The sequence below is a fragment of the Hypanus sabinus genome, chromosome 9 (assembly GCF_030144855.1).
Source record: "Hypanus sabinus isolate sHypSab1 chromosome 9, sHypSab1.hap1, whole genome shotgun sequence".
NCBI lineage: Eukaryota > Metazoa > Chordata > Chondrichthyes > Myliobatiformes > Dasyatidae > Hypanus > Hypanus sabinus.
Window position 1 is genome coordinate 89,054,333 of NC_082714.1, and position 23,950 is coordinate 89,078,282.

The 23,950-nt window shown below is 46.1% G+C and overlaps 1 protein-coding gene across 2 annotated transcripts in view; it reads left to right on the forward strand.

Annotated features, from left to right (window-relative positions):
• itga10 (integrin, alpha 10) overlaps positions 1 to 23,950 on the forward strand; it is a 194,973-nt gene that overhangs the window by 133,839 nt on the left and 37,184 nt on the right. For both annotated transcript variants that reach the window (XR_009514026.1, XM_059980120.1), the window contains exons 12-17: positions 1,521 to 1,669; positions 4,080 to 4,223; positions 8,511 to 8,714; positions 10,600 to 10,730; positions 12,577 to 12,743; positions 22,283 to 22,425. Coding sequence is in view for 1 of the 2 variants with exons in the window: in XM_059980120.1 (XP_059836103.1) it covers positions 1,521 to 1,669; positions 4,080 to 4,223; positions 8,511 to 8,714; positions 10,600 to 10,730; positions 12,577 to 12,743; positions 22,283 to 22,425 (938 nt within the window). In the remaining variant the exon portion in view is untranslated. The remainder of the gene's footprint in view (positions 1 to 1,520; positions 1,670 to 4,079; positions 4,224 to 8,510; positions 8,715 to 10,599; positions 10,731 to 12,576; positions 12,744 to 22,282; positions 22,426 to 23,950) is intronic.

Sequence of the window (23,950 nt, forward strand, 5' to 3'; positions counted from 1 at the left end):
CAAAGTCACTCAGGTCATATTTCTGCCCCATTCTGATGTTTGGTCTGAACAACTGAATCTCGTGACCATGTCTGCATGCTTTTTTTGCATTGAGTTGCTGCCACATTAACGAGCAGACATACAGGTGTCCCTAATAATGCTGCCTCCGAGTGTACTCCTTGTAGCAGAGGAGACTGAGTGGTGACATTGTATGACATTGTTGTCATAGCCAGGGGAGGGTAGTGGGGATGAGATCCCACTACCTATTAAGTAGTCCCAATGGTGTGAGTCTCAAATAGCCTCTGACAACCAAGTCCCGGCCTTCACGTGTGGTTTAGTTACTAAGCCCGACAGAACTATTTCTACTGGTGAGAGAGGGGACAAAGGCAAATGCCACCTCTTAGACATTGGTCAAACTGCACTTGGAGTATTAGGAGCAGCTTTGAGCCCCTTATCTAAGAAAAAGATGTACTAGTATTGGAGAGGCTCCAGGGGAGATTCATGACAATGATTCTGAGAAAAAATGGGTTAATGTATGAGGAGTGTTTTGTGGTTCTGGCCCTATACTCACTAGAGTTTTGAAGAATGAGGGGGGAATCACATTGAAACCAATCAAATATTGAAAGGCCTAGTTAGAATGGATGTGGAGGGGATATTTCCTTTAGTGGGGGAGTCAAATGACCAGATGTCCATTTAGAACAGAGATCAGAAGGAATTTTTATAGCTATAGAGTGGTGAATCTGTGGAATTCATTGCTATTGACGATTGTTCAGGCCAAGTCATTTTGGGCATGTTTAAAGCAAAGGTTGATAGGGTCGTGGTTACTCAGGGTATCAAAGGTTACAGGGAGAAGGCAGGAAAATGGAGTTAGAGGGAAAATAAATCAGGGACAATGGAGTGGTGGAGCAGACTCAATGGGCTGACTAGCCTAATTCTGCTCCTTTATCTTATGGCCTTATGGTCCTTGGCACCTTAAAACCAGTCGCTCCAAGCACAGGAGGCTTGTCAGCTGTGGTTGGCATTTCATCTAGAAGGAAAATACTGATTTCAGACTTCTGCTTCTTTGTGGCTGTACCTGCTCATGAGGAAGGCTTCGGGAGTAGACTCCAAGAGAAAAGTCTGGAGCTGGAGTCCCTGAGGCAGTCCTATGTGGAGTTCAAGGCTGACTGGCAACTCCTGTGATACCACTGGTGCCAAACTGTGTCGGTCTCTGCCATTCCTGCAGATTCATCAGCTGCGTGGAAAGGGGAGCCTGCTATGTGGGCAACAGCTTGCTCTCCATATTGTATGCCCTGGCTTGTGTACTGGTTTGCTAATACGTAGTCAGCTTGGACGCAATATACACGTTGACCCGGGCCAATGAAGGCTTTATACTGTGTAGTGATATGTTATTCTAACCAAGGATTTAAAGTCAAAAATAGGTCCTTGTGACTTGGGGTAGCACCAAGCCTGCTTTCTGTGGGTTGATGGGAGATGAGACTGACTTAGGTGGGCACCTTGGTCAGTTGTGCTGGGGCTGATGCGTGCTCTCCTTGTTGCAGGCTACACCGTGTCGTCCCTGAAACGGAAGAACGGCCAACAAGTGTACGTGGCGGGGGCACCCCGATTCAAACACAAAGGCAAGGTTATTCTCTTCAACATGGACAGGAAGGGGAACCTGACTGTTCACCAATCCCTGGTGGGCGAACAGGTAGGGGCTGAAACCGCGCACACGTGTGGGTTTTGCTTTGGGGATAGAATGAAGGGCAGTACAGTGTTATCATTATTGTGACCAGTTTTGGGCACCTTATCTAAGAAAACACGTGCTACAATTGCAGAGGGTCCGAGGTTTGTAAAAATGATCACAGGAATCAAAAGGTTAACATATGAAGAGTTTGATGGCTTTGGGCCTGTACTGACTGGAGTTTCAAAAATTGAGGGAGGGATCTCATTGAAACCTGTCAAATATTGATAGGAACACACAAAATGCTGGTGGAACGCAGCAGGCCAGGCAGCATCTATAGGGAGAAGCGCTGTTGACGTTTCGGGCCGAGACCCTTCGTCAGGACTAACTGAAAAGAAAGATAGTAAGGGATTTGAAAGTAGGAGGGGGAGGGGAAAATGTGAAATGATAGGAGAAGACCAGAGGGGGTGGGGTGAAGTTGAGAGCCAGAAAGGTGATTGGCGAAAGGGATACAGAGCTCGAGAGTGGAAAGGATTATGGGACGGGAGGCCTAGGGAAAAAGAAAGGAGGAGGGGAGCACCAGAGGGAGATGGAGAACAGGCAGAGTGATGGGCAGAGAGAGAAAGAAAAAAAGGGGATGGGGGGAAATAAAAACTAAATATATCAGGGATGGGGTAAGAAGAGGAGGAGGGGCATTAACGGAAGTTAGAGAAGTCAATGTTCATGCCATCAGGTTGGAGGCTACCCAGCCAGTATATAAGGTGTTGTTCCTCCAACCAGAGTGTGGCTTCACTTTGACAGTAGAGGAGGCCATGGATAGACATATCAGAATGGGAATGGGACGTGGAATTAAAATGTGTGGCCACTGGGAGATCCTGCTTTCTCTGGTGGACAGAGCATAGGTGTTCAGCGAAATGATCTCCCAGTCTGCGTTGGGTCTCACCTATATATAAAAGGCCACACCGGGAGCACTGGACGCAGTATACCACACCAGCCGACTCACAGGTGAAGTGTCGCCTCACCTGGAAGGACTGTCTGGGGCCCTGAATGGTGGTGAGGGAAGAAGTGTAAGGGCAGGTGTAGCACTTGTTCCGCTTACAAGGATAAGTGCCAGGAGGGAGATCGGTGGAAAGGGATGGGGGGAATGAATTGTCAAGGGAGTCGCGTGGGAAACGATCCCTGCGGAAAGCAGAAAGAGGGGTGGAGGGAAAGATGTGTTTGGTAGTGGGATCCTGTTGGAGGTGGTGGAAGTTACGGAGAATTATACATTGGATCCAGAGGCTGGTGGGATGGTAGGTGAGGACAAGGGGGACCCTATCCTGAGTGGGGTGGTGGGCGGATGGGGTGAGGGCAGATGTGGGGGAAATGGGAGAGATGCGTTTGTGAGCAGAGTTGATGGTGGAAGAAGGGAAGCCCCTTTGTTTAAAAAAAAAGACATCTCCTTTGTCCTGGAATGAAAAGACTCATTCTGAGAGCAGGTGTGGCGGAGACGGAGGAATTGTGAGAAGGGGATAGCATTTTTGCAAGAGACAAGATGGGAAGAGGAATAGTCCAGGTAGCTGTGAGAGTCTGTAGGCTTATAGTAGATATCAGTAGATAGGCCATCTCCAGAGATGGAGACAGAAAGTATTGATAGGCTTAGATAGAGTGGATATGGAAAGGATTTTTCCAGTAATGGGGGAGTCTAGCACAGAGATCACAGCCTCAGAATACAAGGACATCCTTTCAGAACAGGGACGAGGAGGAATTTCTTTAGCCAGAGGGGTGTGAATCTGTGGAGTTTATTGCCACAGACAGCTATGGGGGCCAAGTTATTGGGTATATTTAAAGCAGAGGCTGACAGGTACTTGGTTAGTAAGGGCACCAAAGGTTACAGGGAGAAAGTAGGAGAACTGAATTCAGAGGGATAATAAATCAGCCATGACAAAATGGCGGAACAGACTCGAAGGGCTGAATGGCCTAATTCTGCTCCTATGTGTTTTGTTTTTATGGTCTAGAACAGGAACATGCCTGTGCCAAGCATGATGCCAATTCAACTAATCCTTTTCGTCCCTCCGTTCCCTGTGTATTCATGTTCAAGAAAAGACGTTAAAGATTAGCTTTATTTGTCACATGTGCTTCAAAACACACAGTAAGATGTGTTGTTTGTGTCAACAGTCCAAGGTTCATGCTGGGGGCAGCCGGCAAGTATTGCCGTGCTTCCGTCGCTAACATGGTATGTGCCCAAATCACTAACCCTAACCATACATCTTTGGAATGTGGGGGGGGGGGGGGGACCGACATGGTGATGGGGAGAATGTGCAAACTCCTCGCAGACAGTAGCTGGAATTGGCCCCCGATCGGTGATCACTTTGGTAACGGCTACGTTACTGCACCTGTTTTTATTTTGGTTCTCACGTAACATCCCCCCCCCCCCCCCGCGTCCGCCTTGTTACAGATCGGATCGTACTTTGGAAGTGAGGTTTGCCCGGTGGATGTGGACGGCGACACGGTGACAGATGTCCTTTTGGTCGCAGCTCCCATGTACCTCGGAGGTGGCCACAAGGAAACGGGAAAGGTCTATGTTTATAGAGTGTGGGAGGTAGGTGACCTACAGGAAATTGTGTGGAATTCCTCTGCAGTATGCACTCACGCCCACTACAACCCCAGATCATTATCTTTAATGAATTTATTTATTTAGAGATAGGGAGCGGTAAGAGACCCAACAAGCCCCTGCCACCCAATTAAACCCATGTTACCAATTAACCTACCGACCTTTGGAACGTGGGAAGAACCCAGAGCTCCCAGAGGAAACCCCCGTGGTCATGAGAGGGCGTACAAACTCCATATAGACAACAGCAGGAATTGAACCCGGGTCACTGCGCTGTAATAGTGTTACGCTAACCACTACTCCACCATGCTGCACCCTACTGCTCTGACAATGCCTCCCAAATTGTAGGCATTCACTGCCAAGGGACTCATTCAGATTCAGATTTATGTATCACGTGCACATCGAAACATACAGTGGAATGCATTGTTTGCGTTAACAACCAACACACCCAGGAGAGTGCAAGGGGCAGCCCGCAAGTGTTGCAAAAAAAATTCCGGCACCAACATAGCATGGCCACACCATTCATCAGACCGACACAGAACACAGCAAAAGAAAACCAGCTCGGTTTCTCCCACCCATACTCCTCTAATCTCAGGAGAGGCCACCTTTGGCCTCCAGCCTCCGGCAGACTCTTGGACCTACAGAGACGGGTTGTCTGTCCATCTTTTGCACATTGGCTGATTGTCTTTGTGTGTGGTTTTTCTTTGAGTCAGTTGTGTTTCTTTGTATCTACTGTGAATGCCTGCAAGAAAATGGATCGCAGGGTAATATATGGTGACACACATGTACTTTGATAATAAATTTACCTTGGGCTTTCGACTTCCAAAGCAGACTGGCAGGAGCAAACCTTCCAGTGAGCTAGGCTGCTTCTCTTCGAAACAAAACAGGATGGCGGGTGACTGGATAGAGGTGTACAAGATAATAGTGGACAACCAGAGTCTCTTTCCCAGAGCGGAAATGGCTAAAATGAGGGTGCATACTTTCAAGGTGACTGGAGGAGAGTAAAGGGGGAATGTCAGAGGAAGGTTTTTTTTTACACAGAGTCGTGGGTGTGTGGAATGTGATGGCTGGTGGTAGAGGCAGACACATCAGGGACGTTTGAAAGACTTATGTAGGGGCATGGATAAAAGAGAAGTGGAAGGCTATGTGGGATGGAGGGGTTAGATTGATCTCAGAGTAGGTTAAAGGACAGCACATCAGGGGACTGTAGTGTGCTGTACTGTTCTGGGTTCTATGTGTATATCTAACTCACATGGACCCTGATGTGATGTTTTTGCTGCGGAGTCTTTATCAGAAGGACTTGGCAGCAGTTCAAGAATGTGCCTCACCATCGCCTTTTCAGGGGGCACTTGCAGAGGGACAACAAACGTGGGCGGAGTTTAATACAGGCAGGTGTGAGCTGTTGCACTTTGGGACATCAAATATAAGGGGTAAGTGTACAATAAATGACTGGAGCAGAATCTTGGGACACAAGTTTATAACTCCCTGTAAGTAGCAACACAATTAGATAGGCTGATAAGGACATCGGGGTGGCCAACCTTTTTGAGAGCCTGTGCCCAAATTGACGCTAATCTTCTAAAACATTTTCTCAGGTGTCATGGTAATTTTCAGCAGAGATTATCATTGTTATTAGAGATGATCATTATCATTGTAAGTTATTTAGTTAATTAAGCTCGTCACCCCAACAGGGCATAGGCCACTGACTGTAACTCGCCAGAGTCCCCTGTCCTGGGCCAGTCTTTCAAACTGTTCCCCAGGTGTGGCCCATCTTACTTCCCCCAGGGATGAGTTCCTTGGAGCTTCTTATGCTGTTTCTGTAGCTCTGGGTTTTTACCGGATGGGGTTGCTAGCCCCATGTCTATCTCTCCTCCTATCACAGCTGGGGCTTGGGACTGTCCATGGTGGAGTTAGCACGGTGGTGAAAGTCATGGTTAAAGACTCATGGTACACTCTTCCGGTACTTAGCCTAAGGTACTTGGGTGTTGCAAGGGATGGGAGTGGATTATAGGGAAATGGAGGACAAATTAGAGACACCTTCTCCCCGTCACTCCTCCCTCCTTGGTTCCTGTGGTGTTGGGACTCGCTGCTTTGATATCTCACTCTTTGCCATGTGTCCTCGGGTGCTGGAGACTCACCACAGCGTTTGTGGAGGGAGATGCGCTGCATATATTTGGTAATTCAGGTACAGCGGTTTGAATGTGTACATCAGGGTTGGCGAGCCTTTTTGACCAAGTTAGCAATAATCTTCTAAAAAGCTCTCTCATGTTACTTAATTAGTTAAACCCATCACCTCAACTGGGGCATAGGCTGTTGGCAGTAGCTCACCAGAGTCCTCTGTCCTGAGTCAGTCTTTCAAGTTGACCCCACGTATAGCCCGTGTTCAAGGTCATGTCACTAGCTTTTCTCTGGCCAGCCGTTCTTCTGCCTTCCCCAGGGAAAGCAGCATTATGGACTTCTTAAGGAAAAGCAAGGAGTCTTGTTGCTAATTTATGTGTATTTGTTGTTTTACTATTAATAAAAATATAACAGGAGATTTAAATAAAAGAAGCATTTTAGAAAACACGTACAAAAATTATTAATATTAATATTTTTAAAAGGCAATTGCAAAATAACATAATTTCTGAAGAACATTGTTATTGTAACCGCAACCGCACACGAAATGCTGGAGGAACTCAGCAGGTCGGGCAGCGTCTATGGAGAGGAATAAACAGTCGACGTTTTGGTTTGAGACCCTTCATCGGGAGTGGAAATGACAGGGGAGGGAAGAAGGCAGAATAAGAAGGTGGGGAGAGAGGAAGAAGGACACATTGGAAAGTGATAGGTGAGACCATAGAATAAAGGAAGGGAGGTGGTGGGCAGTTGAGGAGAGCCAGAGTGGGGGATGGAAACAAGAGAGAAGGGGGAGCTGGGAGAAATTAATGGAAGTTATAAAAATCAACGTTGACGCTGTCAGGGTACTCAGACGGAATATGAGGTGTTGTTCGTTTGACCTGAGCGTGACCTCACTGCACCAGAGGAGGCCGTGGACTGACATGTCAGAATGGGAATAGGAAGTGGAATTAAAATGTTATTACAACCATTTACTATCCAAACACTGATGTGTACACCAGGTCTGTGACGATTTCAAAACGTAATATCACATGTTTTACAACTATCTAGCAGGTGCCAAGCAGGCGCGAGACCTTCCCTGTGAAAATCCCACTGCTCTGGGGTTGTTTAAAAAAAACATTTTCTGCTTCATTTGATAGTAAAGATGATCATTATGTATTGTGGGTTGGGGTTTAAAGAGTTGAGGGGTGGCACTGTGTACTGTGTGTCAACAAAATGTTTACTCATCTTGTGCGTGAGTGCCATAGGTTCACCACCCCGGTACAGAATCTTTGCTTCCATTGTTTGGGGTGCTGAATTTGTAAGCTGGGAATTCATGTTGCAGAAATATGAAATGTTGATTAGTCCACATTTGGAGTATTGTGTGCAACTCCCTCTCCTCATTAACTGTGGTGTTTGAACAGGATCAGGATCTGAATGAGGTTTAATATCACCATTGTACATCACAAAACTTGTTACTGCGGCAGCAGTACAATGCAATACATGATAATAGAGAGAAAACTGTGAATAACAGTATGTAGTTAAATTAGTGCAAAAATGGACATTAAAAGAAGTAGCGAGGTAGTGTTCATGGGTTCAATGTCCATTCAGAAATTGGATTGCAGAGGGGAAGAAGCTCTTCCTGAATTGTTGAATGTGTGTCTTCAGGCTCCTGTACCTCCTTCCTGATGGTAGCAATGAGAACAAGGCATGACCTGGGTGATGGGGGTCCTTAATGATGGACACAACCTTTTTGAGACATCGCTCTTTGAAGATGTCTTGGATACTATAGAGGGTAGTGCCCTTGATGGAGCTGAGTTTACAACTCTCTGCAGCCTACTTTTATCCTATGCAATAGCTCCACACCTCCCCCCATACCAGATGGTGATGCAGCCAGTTAGAATGCTCTCCACAGTACCTCCGTAGAAATTTTCCAGCGCTTTTAGAGACATACCAAATTTTCTTGAACTCCTAATGAAATATAGCCACTGTATTTGCATCAATATGTTGGGTTCAGGTTAGATCCTCAGGGTTATTGACACTCAGGGACTTGAAATTGCTCACTCTCTTTGCTTCTGATCCCTTGTCTTGCCTGTTTTGAAGTCCACAATCAGTTCTTTGGTCTTATTACTGTTGAGTGCAAGGATGACTGTAATATGACAGTATCACTGACTTCTCTTTCCTCTCCAGCATTCCCTGGTTTTCACCCATACACTGAGCACCACAGCCAAAATGCAAGATGCCCGCTTTGGGTACACACTCACTGCAGTTCCTGACCTAAATTATGATGCCTTTAATGATGTGGTTGTCGGGGCCCCATTGGAGGACAGTCATCGTGGAGCAGTGTACATCTATCACGGATGTCAATACACCATCCTCCCAGCCTACAAACAGGTCGGTCTGCAGCCTGAAATGACAGCATATGAGGGAAACGATGGCTCTGGGCCTGTACTCGCTGGAGTTTAGAAGTATTAGGAGGAATCTCATTGAAACCTATCTAATATTGAAAGGCCTAGATAGAGTGGATGTATAGAGGATGTTACCTATAGTGGGGGAGTGTAGCATCAAAGGGCACCAGAGGGCACAGTCTCAGAATAGAGGGATGTCTCCTTAGAACAGAGATGAGGAATTTCTTTAGCCGATGGGTGGTGAATCTGTGGGATTTATTGCCAAGTGGTTGGGTACATTTAAAACAGAGGTTGATAGGTTCTTGAATAGTCAGGGCATCAAAATTTATGGGGAAAAGGCAGGAGAATGGGGTTGAGAGAGTTAATAAATCAGTCATGATGGGCTGAATGGCCTAATTCTGTTCCTATGTTTATGGTGTTATGCCACGTTTGAAACTGGCGTTCACTTTCCTTTGAGCAGAGGGCTTGAAGGGGAGAGAATGAACAGGCTGGGTGGGGTCTTTGATAATGCTGGCTGCTTTGCTGAGGCAGTGAGGGGGAGGTTGGTTCCTGTGATGTGCTGAGCTGTGCCCACAACTCTCTGCATTTTCTTGTGAGCATGGGGAGAGAGGTTGCCATACCAAGCCGTGATGCATCCAGACAGAATGCTTTCTATGGTGCGTCAGTATGAATTGGTGAGAAGTGACGGGAACATGCCAAATTTCTTTAGCCTCCTGAGGAAGTAGAGGGGTTACTGAACTTTCTTGGGTGTAACATCAACACAGTTGGATCGGGACAGACTATTGGTGATGTTCACTCCTCGGAACTTGAAGCTCTGAACCTTCTCTACATCAGCACCATCCATGTAGACAGGAACATGTGCACCACACCCCCTTTCTGAAGTCAATAACCAGCTCTTTAGTTTGTTGACATTGAGAGGAAGACTGTCATTAAGACCATAAGACCATGTCATTAGGCTCTCTATCTCCTTCCTGATCTCCAACTCATTGTTATTTGAGGTACATCCCACTAGAGTGGTACCATCTGCAAACGTGTAGACGGAACTCAATAGTCCAATATCAGAGGACCTGACATTCTTAATCTTTGCAGACACCCACAAAACAGAAAACACGCCAAAGAATGAATGACAGAAACTTTAAAACCCCAAAACCCCCTCCACCCTCCCACACATAAGCAGCAAAAACATCAACCCTCCCCCTCCCCCCACTTGCTCCAGCAAAAGCATCAACTAACTCCTGTCCATACCAGCAAACAATAGCAAAGCCTCCCAGAGACCATTATCTACAGTCCAGCAAAAACTACTGCCCATCCCAACACCTTGACATCTCAGGGCCAGGGAGAGAGAGGGATCGCTCCAGCAACAAGAGACCAGCAGCTCGCTGTTTTGATGTTACAATTTGCTTCGTCACTTGTCTGAGTTCCCCAGAATCGAGGACCAATAGACTCTCACTCACTATAGAGAGAGAGAGTGTGTGTGCAGGAGTCTTCTTCCAATAGCAGCGCACATTGGCTGCTGTTTCAATGTTTCTGTCCACATGGTCAGGAGTGTACGAGGAGTGGAGTGGGTGGCTGTGGGGAATCAGTGTTTAGAATAATCATGGTGGAGGTGTTGCTGCCTATCCTTATGGACTGCAGTCTGTTGGTCAGCAAGTCAAGAGAGCTTTTTCAATGAGCTAGCACAAGTTTGATGGGCTGAATGGGATCTTCCGTGATCCTGTGAACTCGTTTTGCATGGGGCTACCTGAAAGCAGCATTGCGTGCCTCAGGCATGACAGGGCACTCTCATTGCTGCTGTCAAGTCTGAGGGGGCGTCGGGACCGTGACCGGAACTGGTGCACGGAATGTTCACCATACATTTCCCTCTCCCCCAGAGAATTGCTGCCTCCGCTCTGGACCCAGGGCTGCGGTACTTCGGCCGCAGCGCGGATGGGCAGATGGACGTGGATGGAGATGGACTGATCGATGTGGCAGTGGGAGCCCTCGGCCGAGCCATGGTTTTCGGGTCAGTAGGCACAACGTGGTGTGAGACTGCGTTCAATCTCTCACGCCCTGTTTAGGCACCATTTAAAGTTGGCACCACTAATTTAGGCTAAATCCTGCGGGTTATTCTGGCTGTAGCAGACCAAGGGGCAGGCCCAGTTTAATAAAGATAAAGAGATGAGCTTTATTTGTCACATATACATCGAAACATACATTGAAATGTTTTGAAGATTTAAGCTGGGCAGCCTGCAAGTGTTGCCACGCTTTCAGTACCAACATGGCATGCCCACAACTCGCTAACCCTGACCTGTCGACCTTCAGAATGTGAAAGGAAGCTGGAGCAGCCATAGGAAACCCACAAGGTCATGGGGAGAACGTAGAAACTCTTTACATTCAGTGATAGGAATCGAACCCATTTCTTGCAGATGGTTGCTGTAGAGCATTGTGCTAACCACTACTCTACAGTGTACCTGGGGCTTCACAATGCCCTGGGTCAGTGACAGGACTGGCCATCACTGCTTATCACAGTCCAGTGGCAGCTGTGACTCACCAAGTCAGAAGATAGTGGGTTCAAGTTGCACTCCCAAGACCTGTTCACAGAAATACAGACTGTTGCATTATAGTTCAGTACCCGGCTCTTCCCCCACGCTCTCCCTCTTTGCCCCTCTACTTCTCCCCTCTCTTTACCCATACTTCCTCAACATGGTAGCAAGGTGTCAAAAGTAACATTTTACAGCACCAGTGAATGGGCTTCAACTCCCACCGCTTTTTGTAAGGAGGTAATCCTTTTTGTAATCCTCCACCGCTGTATGTTCTCCCTGTGACTGTGTGAGTTTTCCTCCAGGTGCTCTGGTTTCCTCCCTCATTCCAAAGGCATACAGGTCAGGGTTAGTGAGTTGTGGGAACACTTGCGGACTGTCCCCAGCACATCCTCGGACTGCGTTTCTCCTTGACGCAAAAGATGCATTTCTCTGTGTGCTTCAACGTACATGTGACAAATAAAAACAACCTTTTAAAGAAAATGTCTTTCACCCCTGATTTCTTCCCCTTGCCCCCAGGGTCTCTCCCTCTTCCCTGTACCATTCTCCCTTGCCCCTCACTCTCTCCCTTGGCCCTCACCCATGCTCTCTCCCCTCCCTTCCATGTTCTTTTCCCTTCATTCAGCTCATGCCCTGTAACCACCATGCTCTTTCTCTCCCCTCCTGCTCTGCTCACAACCCCCGCTCTTTCTCTGACTGTCACATTCTTTGCTCATATTCTCTCTCTTCCCTCACTCAATACTCCTTTCCTGTATGTGGTATTATGGCACTCTCCCACTGAGCATTCTCCCCCCACCCCACAAACCCCTTCCCACCTCCCCCTCACCCACACCCATGCTCTGATTGAGAATGGGATTCATTTATCACACGTCTGCTGACACAGATAGTGGAAGGTGTTGTTTGCATTAGCAACCAACACATCCCAAGGATATGCTGGGGGCAGCCCGCAAGAGGTGCCACACATTCCTTGCTAACATAGCATGCCCATAAAGTCGATGTCCCACCCACTCACACACAGACAGACAGACAGGACAGGCGACTTCTGAGTCCCTGGCCTAGACTCACAAACACCAGGCTCCTGACCTCCAGACCCGCCAACTTCGGTCTTTAACTTTTGGGCTTCGACCTCCTTTATCAACTCCAGGACCCTGCTCTCAGCCCTCAACCTTAGTTCTTGCACGGTCTTCCGTAACCCATGACTTACTGATCCATGTGGGGAGGGGGAGAAGTTGCTTTTTACTTCCCCATTCTCTCTATCCCATTCCGTCCTCACTACACCTTCTCTCCCAGCCTTATTCGGGTTCTTATTCAATTCATTCCTCCCTCTAGGGTACTCCGTGTGGTTTTGGTGAACGTATTGGTTGAGTTCAGTCCATCCTCCATCAACATGCTGCAGCGGAACTGCCGAATAAACGGAAAAGATGTCACTTGTGTGACTGCCATGGTGTGTTTTTCAGCTAGGGCCAAGTCGCCTGGACTGACCAACAGTACTCTAGGTAAGTGTAACGTTGGTGATTGCATTTTTCAAATGTGAGCATAAGAAGTAGGAGCAGGTTTCGTTTCAATGGATAGACTGGCAGTGGGGGAGCTAAGTGGCCTCGGTTGTTGCGTGGACCAGGCCCTCATGCCACAGTCATCCAAGGGAGAAGACACCGGAGGTGGTGTGGGGGAGAACGGGACACGTCAGGCACGCTGGAATCTGGGTTAGGTTGGGCACTGGCACTCCTATCGGTACTGCTTTCCAGTGTTCATTCCCTGGAAGATGAGATCAATTGCTTTCATCTGTGGATGACCCAGCGGGAGATGAGGAACTGCTGCGTGCTTGTCCTTGCAGAAACATGGCTCCAGGACAACATCCCATTCACCATCAATTTACAGGCCATGACACTCGGAATTGTGTTAATGCGAATTAGTTTATGAGTGTACGTGCTATAGTAACGATATGTGCTGTGTGTGATTGTATGTACAGTGTTTTGCACCTTGGGCCTGGAGGTTCACTGTTTCATTTAGCTGTATACATGTGTATGGTTGAACGACACTTGAATTCAAACTTGAGGAGTAGGCCATTGGGTTGGCTGAGCTTGCTCCACCATTCAATATGATCATGTCTGCCTTTTCCCCATAGCCCTTAATTCCCCTGCTATGTAAAAATCCATCTAACTGTGCCTTAAATGTATTTAATGAGCTAGCCTCTGCCGCTTCCCTGGGCAGAGAGTTCTACAAATTCACTTCTCTCTGGGAAAATCAGTTTCTCCTCACCTCCATCCTAAATCTATTCCCCTAGGCTATGTCACCTAGTTCTAATCTCACTTATCCGCCTCAATTCTTTCTGAATTTTATATGTTTCTATAAGATCCCTGTTGCGTATTTCATATTTCAGTAATATTTGAGTAATATTGTAAATATATTATTTGACTAAGCATTCTAAGTTGTTTACGTAATTCATTAATATGTAAACAACAAGGAGGTGTTAAGGTAGCATAGTGGCTAGCACAATACATTACAGTACAGACAACCTGGGTTCCAATCCCCTCGCTGCCTTGTACAGAGTTAGTACATTCTCCCTGTGACCACGCAAGTTTCCTTTGAGTGCTCTGGTTTCCTCCCGTAGTCAAAAAACGTATCGGTCGGTAAGTTAATTGGTCATTGCAAAGTGTCCCATGATTGGGCTAGGATTAGGTCGGGGAACTGCTGGGCAGTGCAGCTCGAAGGGCTGGAAAACCATATTCCATGCTGTGTCAATAAATACATAAATAGATAGATAAATAGGTTATATGTAAAAGTACATAAATGGCAAAATGGCATTCTGTACATCACCATGCCACCAAGTCATACGTGTACATCCTGCTTAAGGTGAAATCAAAGTTAGACACATTATTCCAGGCTCTCATCTTTTTCTTGCAATTAGTTTATGCTTTGGAGTTACAAAACAGAGCAATGGCAATGAAGAAGCTTTAAACGAACCTGAGACAACCTGTTGAAGTGCAGCAAGATGGTTGAATTTTGTTTAAAAAGCTCAGTGAGAAATGGTTGAGAGAAAAAAAGCACGTGCTTCAGGAAGTGATATAGTTGAGTTGAATAAAAAGCATAAAATGGACAAATTCCTGGGTTCATAAACAGTGAGTACTGGATGTTAATAATCATAAATTTCTTAAAGAGTAGAAAAAGCTGGCTACGTTGGAAAGATAGACATGTTTGAATGCACAAGAGATAACTGGAATTTATATACGTACTGAACAGTAGTTTAAAACAAATGGAATAGCTGATGAGAAGCGAATGCCAATTTTACTGAGTGCTTAGAAGTATGACTGCTCCAACCAAACCAGCTGAAATGAGCTTTGTGTATATCATGAAAGTAATGCAGGAACATTTGAACCAAAACCATTGCTGATTGCAGAAAGCTTTAGGTTTCATAAGTGGAATCAAAAGGAGGGGGGGGGAGTCTCTTTCAGTGTACGTGGCTGAATTAAAATTGAAAAGATTGCCTGGCAATCATCAGTTCAGTAATGGACTTAATCATGCACTTTGATTGTTTAATGTGTGGAATTTTACAAGAAAACTTTCAAAAACGGCTCCTAATTGAAACACAGCTTACATTTAAAAGAACAGTTGAAATAACTGTATCAATGGAGACAGCAGACAGAGACACATTTAAGTTGCAGTCAGGAATGAAAGTAGCATGAACAAAATTGCAATGTCTAAATAGAACCTTTCCTGGCCAAACAAATTGTGTTACCATTGGGGCAAGGGCTCACATAACACAGACCAATGCAGATTTAAAGGCAAAACTTGCAGAAACTGCAACTAAGTAGGACACATACAAAGAGCATGTCAGGCAGACAAAAATAAATTGACTGCACAGGGAAGAGAAAAAGATAAAAAGTCAAGATAGAGTTTCAAAAAGAGCAGTAATCTGCATGCTATTGATGAAAAATCTTACAGTGATGGGAGTGGCAAAGGACTGCATAGCCTGCATGAAAATTAATAATTGACAAGCAATATGGCTACCACCAGAAGGGAATGGCAAATTAATTAAAATAGAATTGGACTCGGCTGTTTCAGTCATTTCACAAAATAAGTTTGAACAGCATTTCAAAGATACTAACTGAAGTCTGCAGATATCCAACTGAGAATTTATACTGGAGAAAAGATGACTCCTGTGGGAATGACATTTGTAACAGTGAAATACAACAACCAACAAGCCACATTGGGCTTGTATGTGTTAAAAACAGGAGGGCCAGCATTGTGGGGTCATGAGTGGCTGAGACAACTACAAATTGATTAGTGATCCATCCACCACATCCCCTGAAATAGAGTCAACTGACAGCAAATTAAGAAAGATACTAGATGAGATCACAGCAGTGTTCAGGATGGAACTGAAAAACTCAAACATATCAAGAGTAAAATAATGTGAAACACCCTGGTCTCCTTGGCTTGTATATCTAGGGAAGCCAAACTCGTGAGATTGAGGCATGCTTGATCCCACCCCAAACCCCGGTTTGTGTGGATGCTGTTTACTACCCTGTTACAAATTAGTGCCATGAAACAACAGACGGTACACTGTGTACGATGAAAGGAATATTTATGAATCTTAACTAAAGGGTTAGTAAAGAATGACAAACAGAAAAGGGCATATTATAATTAAACAGTCAAATATGTACAAGTTGGAGCTCATCTTGAACTTCTCTGTCACTGACGGGCTGGGATGCCCACACCACCTTCCAAATGTTGCTCGCAATCTGTCTCAAAGAAGCGGGTCTCCCACTAGATCGTACGCTACGACAGGTCCTCCCCAGCATCTCCTCTGGAACAAAAGCCCCAAGCCCAGCCTTAGTGTCCCTCACCAGAGAAGCCTCCCCTTAATCCGACCATCGTAATTGGATGGCACACATTTCTCCTCATCTCTTCACTTCAACAATAACCCAAACAAGCATGAAAATAGAACAGACTGCTCTTACAGAGCTGCCAAAATGAAATACATAGAGCATAATGGTAAAAGTATGAACCAGGACATTACAAATGTTAAATGAAGATGCCACACCCAAGTTTTACAAAGCCTATCCTGGTCCTTGTACCATCTGTGATAAAGTAGCCAGTGAGCTAGATTGTATGGAGGCTGAAGGAATTCTTTCCAAGGTTGAGTGGAGCCCATGGGCAATGTCAGTGGTCCCAGTAGCCGAGAAGAATAGATCTGTCAGGATCTGTGGTGGTTTTAGGGTCACCATCAACCCAAAACTCAAAGTAGATCAATACCCTCTGCCCAGGATATAGGATATCTTTGCAAACCTTTCTAAAGGAAAACACTTCAGCAACATGAACTTAACTGAGGCCTACCTACAGATGGAGATGGAAGAAGGGTCCAAAGTGTTTCTCACCATCAGCACTCACAAAAGGTTTTATCGCTATGATAGGCTTATTTTTGAAGGAATATCTGCACTTGAACTCTGGCAGAGACCTATGGACCGGGTGCTACAAGGCTGTCCAGGCAGCTGGATAAAATCATTGTTACTGGTAAGGATGACAAGGAACATCACTAGAATCTCAAGACATCTTTAAAAAGATGAGAAGATTGTGGGCTCAGAGCACAAGTGTGAATTCTTTAAACAAAGCATCACTTACAGTGGTCACACCATTAATGCACAATGTTTACACAAGTGTGATGTGAAAATCCAGGCAGTGGTGGATGCCCCAAGGCCAAGGATGTGTCACAGTTGTGGTCCTTCTTAGGATTTGTCAATTACTAAAAAAAGGTTCCTGTCAAACCTGGCTACTATGCTCAACCCCGTCAACTCACTACTACTGATTAGGAAGAAATGGCAATGGACAAAGCTGAATGTGGCTTTCCAAAAGACCAAGGAAACAGTGCCCTCAGCCCTGTACTCACACACCCCAGGCAACTGTTGTAAAACTACTCCTAATGACGGTAATAGGGCTAAGTGAAAATGTGAAAACAACTAGGAGAGTGAGAGTAGGGCAGAGAGTTGAGGGAGTGAGAACAAAGGGACAGAGTGCCGGCAGAGGTGAGTAGGGTTGGGGGAGGGCACAGGTATTGGCTGTGTAGTGGATGGAGGATAGAAAGGAACTAAAGAGTGAGAGTTGGGTCGGGGAGCAAGGGTGAGGATGGGGCAGAGGAACCGGGGATGGGTGATCAGGATTCAGAGGAATCGGGGATAGAGGATCAGGATTCAGAGGAATCGGTGATGGGGATCAGGATTCAGAGGAATCGGGGATGGAAGATAAGGATTCAGAGGAATCGGGGATAGAAGATCAGGAGACAGAGGAATCGGGGATAGAGGATCAGGATTCAGAGGAATCGGGGATGGAGGATCAGGATTCAGAGGAATCGGGGATAGAGGATCAGGATTCAGAGGAATCGGGGATAGAGGATCAGGATTCAGAGGAATGAGGGATAGAGGATCAGGAGACAGGAATCGGGGATAGAGGATCAGGATTCAGAGGAATCGGAGATAGAGGATCAGGATTCAGAGGAATCGGGGATGGGGGATCAGGATTCAGAGGAATCGGGGGTAAAGGATCAGGAGGCAGATGGATCAAGGATAGAGAATCAGGATTCAGTGGAATCGGGGATAGAGGATCAGGAGGCAGAGGAATCGGGGATAGAGGATCAGGATTCAGAGGAATCGGGGATAGTGGATCAGGAGGCAGAGGAATCGGGGATAGAGGATCAGGAGGCAGAGGAATCGGGGATAGAGGATCAGGATTCAGAGGAATCGGGGATAGAGGATCAAGAGGCAGAGGAATCAGGGATAGAGGATCAGGATTCAGTGGAATCGGGGATAGAGGATCAGGAGGCAGAGGAATCGGGGATAGAGGATCAGGATTCAGAGGAAACGGGGGTAGAGGATCGGGATTCAGAGAAATCGGGGATAGAGGATCAGGATTCAGAGGAATCGGGGATAGAGGATCAGGAGGCAGAGGAATCAGGGATAGGGGATCAGGAGGCAGAGGAATCGGGGTAGAGGATCAGGATTAAGAGGAATCGGGGATAGAGGATCAGGATTCAGAGGAATCGGGGATGGAGGATCAGGATTCAGAGGAATCGGGGGTAGAGGATCAGGAGGCAGAGGAATCGGGGATAGAGGATCAGGATTCAGAGGAATCGGGGATAGAGGATCAGGATTCCGAGGAATCGGGGATAGAGGATCAGGAGGCAGAGGAATCAGGGATAGGGGATCAGGAGGCAGAGGAATCGGGAATGGGGGATCAGGAGGCAGAGGAATCGGGGATAGAGGATCAGGAGAAGAGGAATTGGGGATAGAGGATCAAGAGACTGAAGGTGGATCTCTGGATTAATCCTTGTGTCATACGCCATACTGTGCCATCCTCCCCACTGCTCACCGCTTTCTCGAGGTGTGAGCAGGCCTGCTCAGTGTTCTTAGTGTGGTGATACAGGACACTACTGAGCTGCAGATTTTCAAGAATTTAAAAATGAAATTGGATAGGCATTCGGGTGAAAATGATTCTCACAAGACATGGGGAGAGGGTGAAAGGTAATGTCACCGTGATTTATTAAATTGTTATTTATTTGTGAATTACAACTACAGGAAGGACGTGGAAACCATAGAAAGACTGCAGAGGAGATTTACAAGTATGTTGCCTGGACTGGGGAGCATGACTTATGAGACTAGATTGTGCACATCTATCAGGTCACCTCTCATCCTTCATTGGCCAATTCTCCTTGGAGCGACGGAGGATGAGAGGTGACCCGATAGCGATGTACAAGATAATGAGAGGCATTGATCGTGTGGATAGTCAGAGGCTTTTTCCCAGGGCTGAAATGGCTAGCATGAGAGGGCATAGTTTTAAGGTGCTTGGAAGTAGGTACAGAGGAGATGTCAGGAGTAAGTTTTTTACGCAGAGAGTGGTGAGTGCGTGGAATGGGCTGCCAGCGGCGGTGGTGGAGGCAGAAACAATAGGATCTTTTAAGAGACTCCTGGATAGGTACATGGAGCTTAGAAAAATAGAGGGCTATGGGTAAGCCTAGGTAGTTCTAAGGTAAGGACGTGTTCGGCACAGCTTTGTGGGCCGAAGGGCCTGTATTGTGCTGTAGGTTTTCAATGTTCTACATTATGATCCACATCATCCAGTGAATTTTGCCTGTGCCTCCCTGCCCTCTGGTATACTGCAGGAGCAGTAATGTCACATGTTATGAGTGATGGAAGTGCACCTTGCATCACCTTCTCTTACTGCTGCAGAGAACAATTACACACAGATTGACAGAGAGGCCATGAGTCTGGTTTGGGGTGTAAAACGCTTGTATGGGAGAGAGTTCATCAACCTCCAGTGTCCATTTTCAATCCACAGACGGGTGTTCCACTGACAGCAGCAGCATGAATGCAGAGATGAACTCTGCTTCTTGGAGGACACAATTACAACCTCAAATTCTAAAGGACAGCTAATCATGGAAATATATAGCCATATAACAATTACAGCATGGAAACAGGCCATCTCGGCCCTTCTAGTCCGTGCCGAACGCTTACTCTCACCTAGTCCCAACGACCTGCACTCAGCCCATAACCCTCCAATCCTTTCCTGTCCATATACCTATCCAATTTTTTTAAAATGACAGTATCAAACCTGCCTCTACCACTTCTACTGGAAGCTCATTCCACACAGCTACCACTCTCCGAGTAAAGGAATTTCCTCTCGTGTTACCCTTAAATATGGAAATGCTGATGGATTGTTCTGTTTAGCCTCAGAAGTAGAAATAACTGAAAAAAATTTACAAAAGAGGACATATTTCTCTTGACATATTGTTGACTATGCAAATCGAAAGACTCCCTCTTGTGGTAGAGATGATCCAAAGGGAAACTAAAAAGACTCCACACTCTCTCAGGTCTACATGGCCACCCAAAATGGCTGGAATGTGCAGCAGAAACTCCAATTTCCACATTTTTACCAGTGCCAGGATGAACTTGCCCTTGATAGACCTTATGTGGGGATTGAGAGTTGTTGTACCAACTAAGCTGAGCGCTGAAGTGTGAGAGGAACCATATGCTGGTCATCTAGGCATGGTCTTAATAACCTGTTTCACCTGCAAACCAACTTTTATATGTTCTGGCATAACCTCCTTATCCTTGTATCGAATGGTCTTGAAGATTACTATTTATTAACAAAGGTTTCAGCATCAGGATCTGCATTCATCTTTCAATATAAGCCTGCCAAACCCTGGGTTAGATTCCCTCTGTAAACCATTCATGGGTATAAACTCCATGGCCACTTTACTCGATACCTCCTGTACCTAATAAAGTGGCCATGGAGTTTATACACTGAATGTATGCTTGTTGTCTTCTGCTGCTGTGGCCCATCCACTTCAAGGTTTGATGTGTTGTACATTCAGAGATGCTCTTCTGCACGCTATTGTTGTAACATGTGGTTGTCTGAGTTACTGTCACCTTCCTGTCAGCTTGAACCAGTCTGGCCATTCCCCACTAACCTCTCTCATTAACAAGGTGTTTTTGCTGCTCATTGGATTTTTTTTTGTTTTTCACACCATTCTCTGTAAAGTCTAGAGACTGTTGTGCATGTAAATCCCAGATCAGCAGTTTCTGAGATACTCAAACCACCCCATCTGGCACCAACTGTCATTCCACAGTCAAAGTCACTTAGATCAAGTTTCTTCCCCATTCTGATTTTTGGTCTGAAGAACAACTGAACCTCTTGGCCATGTCTGCATGAGCTGCTGCCACATGATTTGCTTGAATGAGCAGATGTACAGGTATACCTAACAAAGTGGCCATTGAGTGTACGTTATTCTATCTATAAATTGCCTGAACTCCTAAGTTATATTCCAATCTGTAACTCATTCCTACTGTCGGTTATTTTGTTTAGAAACCCGAAAAAACCCTCAACTGAACCCCAACCTGTAATCCACTCCCTGGGATTTGTTATTCAATATATAACCCACCCCCCAACTCCTGGATTAGAGTCAAGACTGTAACCCACTCTCAGGGACCTATTATCAGAGTAGGGTGAGTTAGTAAGTTTATACTTGGTACAAAGATTGCTGGTGCAGGTGAGAGCATAGAAGATAGCCAAAGGGTATAGCCAGATACACACCAGTTGCAGATATGGGCAGAGAACTGGCAGATGGAGTTTAACCAGACCGCATCTGAAAGGTTGCTCTTTGGGAGATCAAATCTAAAGAAACAGTACATTATTCCTGGCAAGACAGCGTTGATGTGCAGAGGACCTGTATTCTTGGGGTTCAAGTCCAATAGCTCCCTGAAAGTGGCTACACAGGTCGATAAGGTGATTAAGAAGGCATCTGCCATGCCTGCCTTTATAAGTCGAGGAATTAAGTTCAAGAGTCAGGAAGTTATGTTGCAGATTTATAAAACTCTAGTTGGGCTGTGTATGGAGTATTGCATTCAGCTCTAGATGCCCCATCTAGAAGGAATTTGAGGCTCTGGAGAGGGTGCAGAAAAGGTTCACCAGGATGCTTTCTGGATTAGCGGATGTGAGCTATAAAGAGAAGTTGGACAAACTTGCATTGTTTTCTCTGGAGTGGCGGAGGCCGAGGGGGGATCTGATAGAAGTTTATAAAATTAGGCATAGATAGAGTAGACAGACAGTATCTTTATCACAGGGTTGAAATGCCCAATATCAAATGGCTCGCGGTTAAGATGAGAGGGGATAATTTCAAAGGAGATATGTGTGACAAGTCTTTTTACACAGAAAGTGCTGGGTGCCTGGAATGCGCTACCTGGGCTGGTGGCAGAGTCAAACACGATAGAGTTATTCAATGTCTGTAGATAGGCACATGGAAGTGCAGAAAATGAAAACATAGGGCCATTGTGTAGGCAGATGTGATTAGTTCAGTTGGGCTTTTAATTGAGAGCTAATTGGGCACGACATTGTGGACTGAATCGCCTGTTCCTGAACCACACTGTTCTATATCCTGTGACTATTCGTTACCTCCCACAGCTGCTACTTAAACCACTGTGTTCCTCCAACAGGTTGTTTCATGCTCTCTCAATGTTTAATTTTCCAACTCCCTCTCCCTGTCCTGCAGACTTGTTCTACAATATTGTGTTGGACGAGAAGAAGTTTTCTCCCAGAGCCCTGTTTGATGAGGATGACCAGAGGCAGATACAGAGAGAGATCCATATGGTCATCGACAGCAGGGAGTGTCAGAAGCTTCAGTTTTACATCATGGTGAGTGGAGTTGGACATTGTAAGAATCACCACTGGCCTTGAGGCTTGCTACTGTACACACAGTGTCTATATTAGGGTGTATCAGTGCACTCGTGTTTGTGTTAGACCCTCCTGTGCACACCATGTCTGCTTTAGACCCTCCTGTCACTACTCTCATGTACACAGTGTGTTAGACCCTTTCGTTACCCTCCTGAACACACAGGGTCCATGTTAGACCCTCCTGTACACACAGGGTCCGTGTTAGACCCTCGTGTACACACAGGGTCCGTGTTAGACCCTCGTGAACACACAGGGTCCGTGTTAGACCCTTGTGAACACACAGGGTCCATGTTAGACCCTCCTGTACACACAGGGTCCGTGTTAGACCCTCCTGTACACACAGGGTCCGTGTTAGACCCTGTCACTACCCAGTGTTTTAGGGTGTTTCCATCCACTCCTGTAAGTGCAGTGTCTATTGTGTTAGTCAGTTGGAGCCACAGTATTGTAGAGTGGAAGTGCTATGTCGGACTATGTCAGCATCACTCCTGTGTTTGAATTGAATTGACTTTATTTTTTAGATCCTTCACACAGGAGGAGTAAAAATCTTTACTTTGCGTCTGTCTGAATGTGCGATGTGCAAATTATTGTAATTTGTAATAAATAGTTTGTACAGTAAGAACAGTCAATATAGCTTAGAAATACAATTGTATCAGCATAAATTAATCAGTCCAATAGCCTGGTGGAAGAAGCTGTCCTGGAACCTGTTGGTCCTGTTTTTTATGCTGCGGTACCATTTTCCAGATGGTGGCAGCTGGAACAGACTCTGGTTGGGGTGACTTGGGTCCCCAGTGATCCTTTGGGCCCTTTTTACGCACTCGTCTCTGTAAATGTCCTGAATAGTGAAATGTTCACATCCACAGATGTGCTGGGCTGTCTGTACCACTCTCTGCAGAATCCTGCGATTGAGGGAAGTACACTTCCCAAACCAGCCAGTGATGCAGCCAGTCAGAATGCTCTCAGTTGTGCCCCTGTAGAAAGTCCTTAGGATTTGGGAACTCATGCCGAACTTCTTCAACCGTCTGGGGTGAAAGTGGAGTTGTTGTGCTTTTTTCACCTCACAGCTGGTATGTACAGACCAAGTGAGGTCCTCAGTGATGTGTATACTGAGGAACTTGGAACTGTTCACCCTCTCAACCCCAGATCCATTGACGTCAATAGGGGTTAGCCCTTCTCCATTCCTCCTGTAGTCCACAACCAGCTCCTTTGTTTTTGCGGCACTGGGGGAGAGGTTGTTTTCTTGACACCACTGTGTCAGGGTGATGACTTCTTTTCTGTAAGCTGTCTTGTTTACTGTTTGAGATTAGGCCAATCAATGTAGTAACATCTGCAAATTTAATTAGCAGATTGGAGTTGTGGGTGGTGACACAGTCATGGGTATACAGAGAGTGAAGAGGGGGCTTAGGACACAGCCCTGGGGGACTCCCGTGTTGAGGGTCAGAGAGGCAGAGGTGAGGGAGCCCACTCTTACCACCTGTTTGTAGTGTTC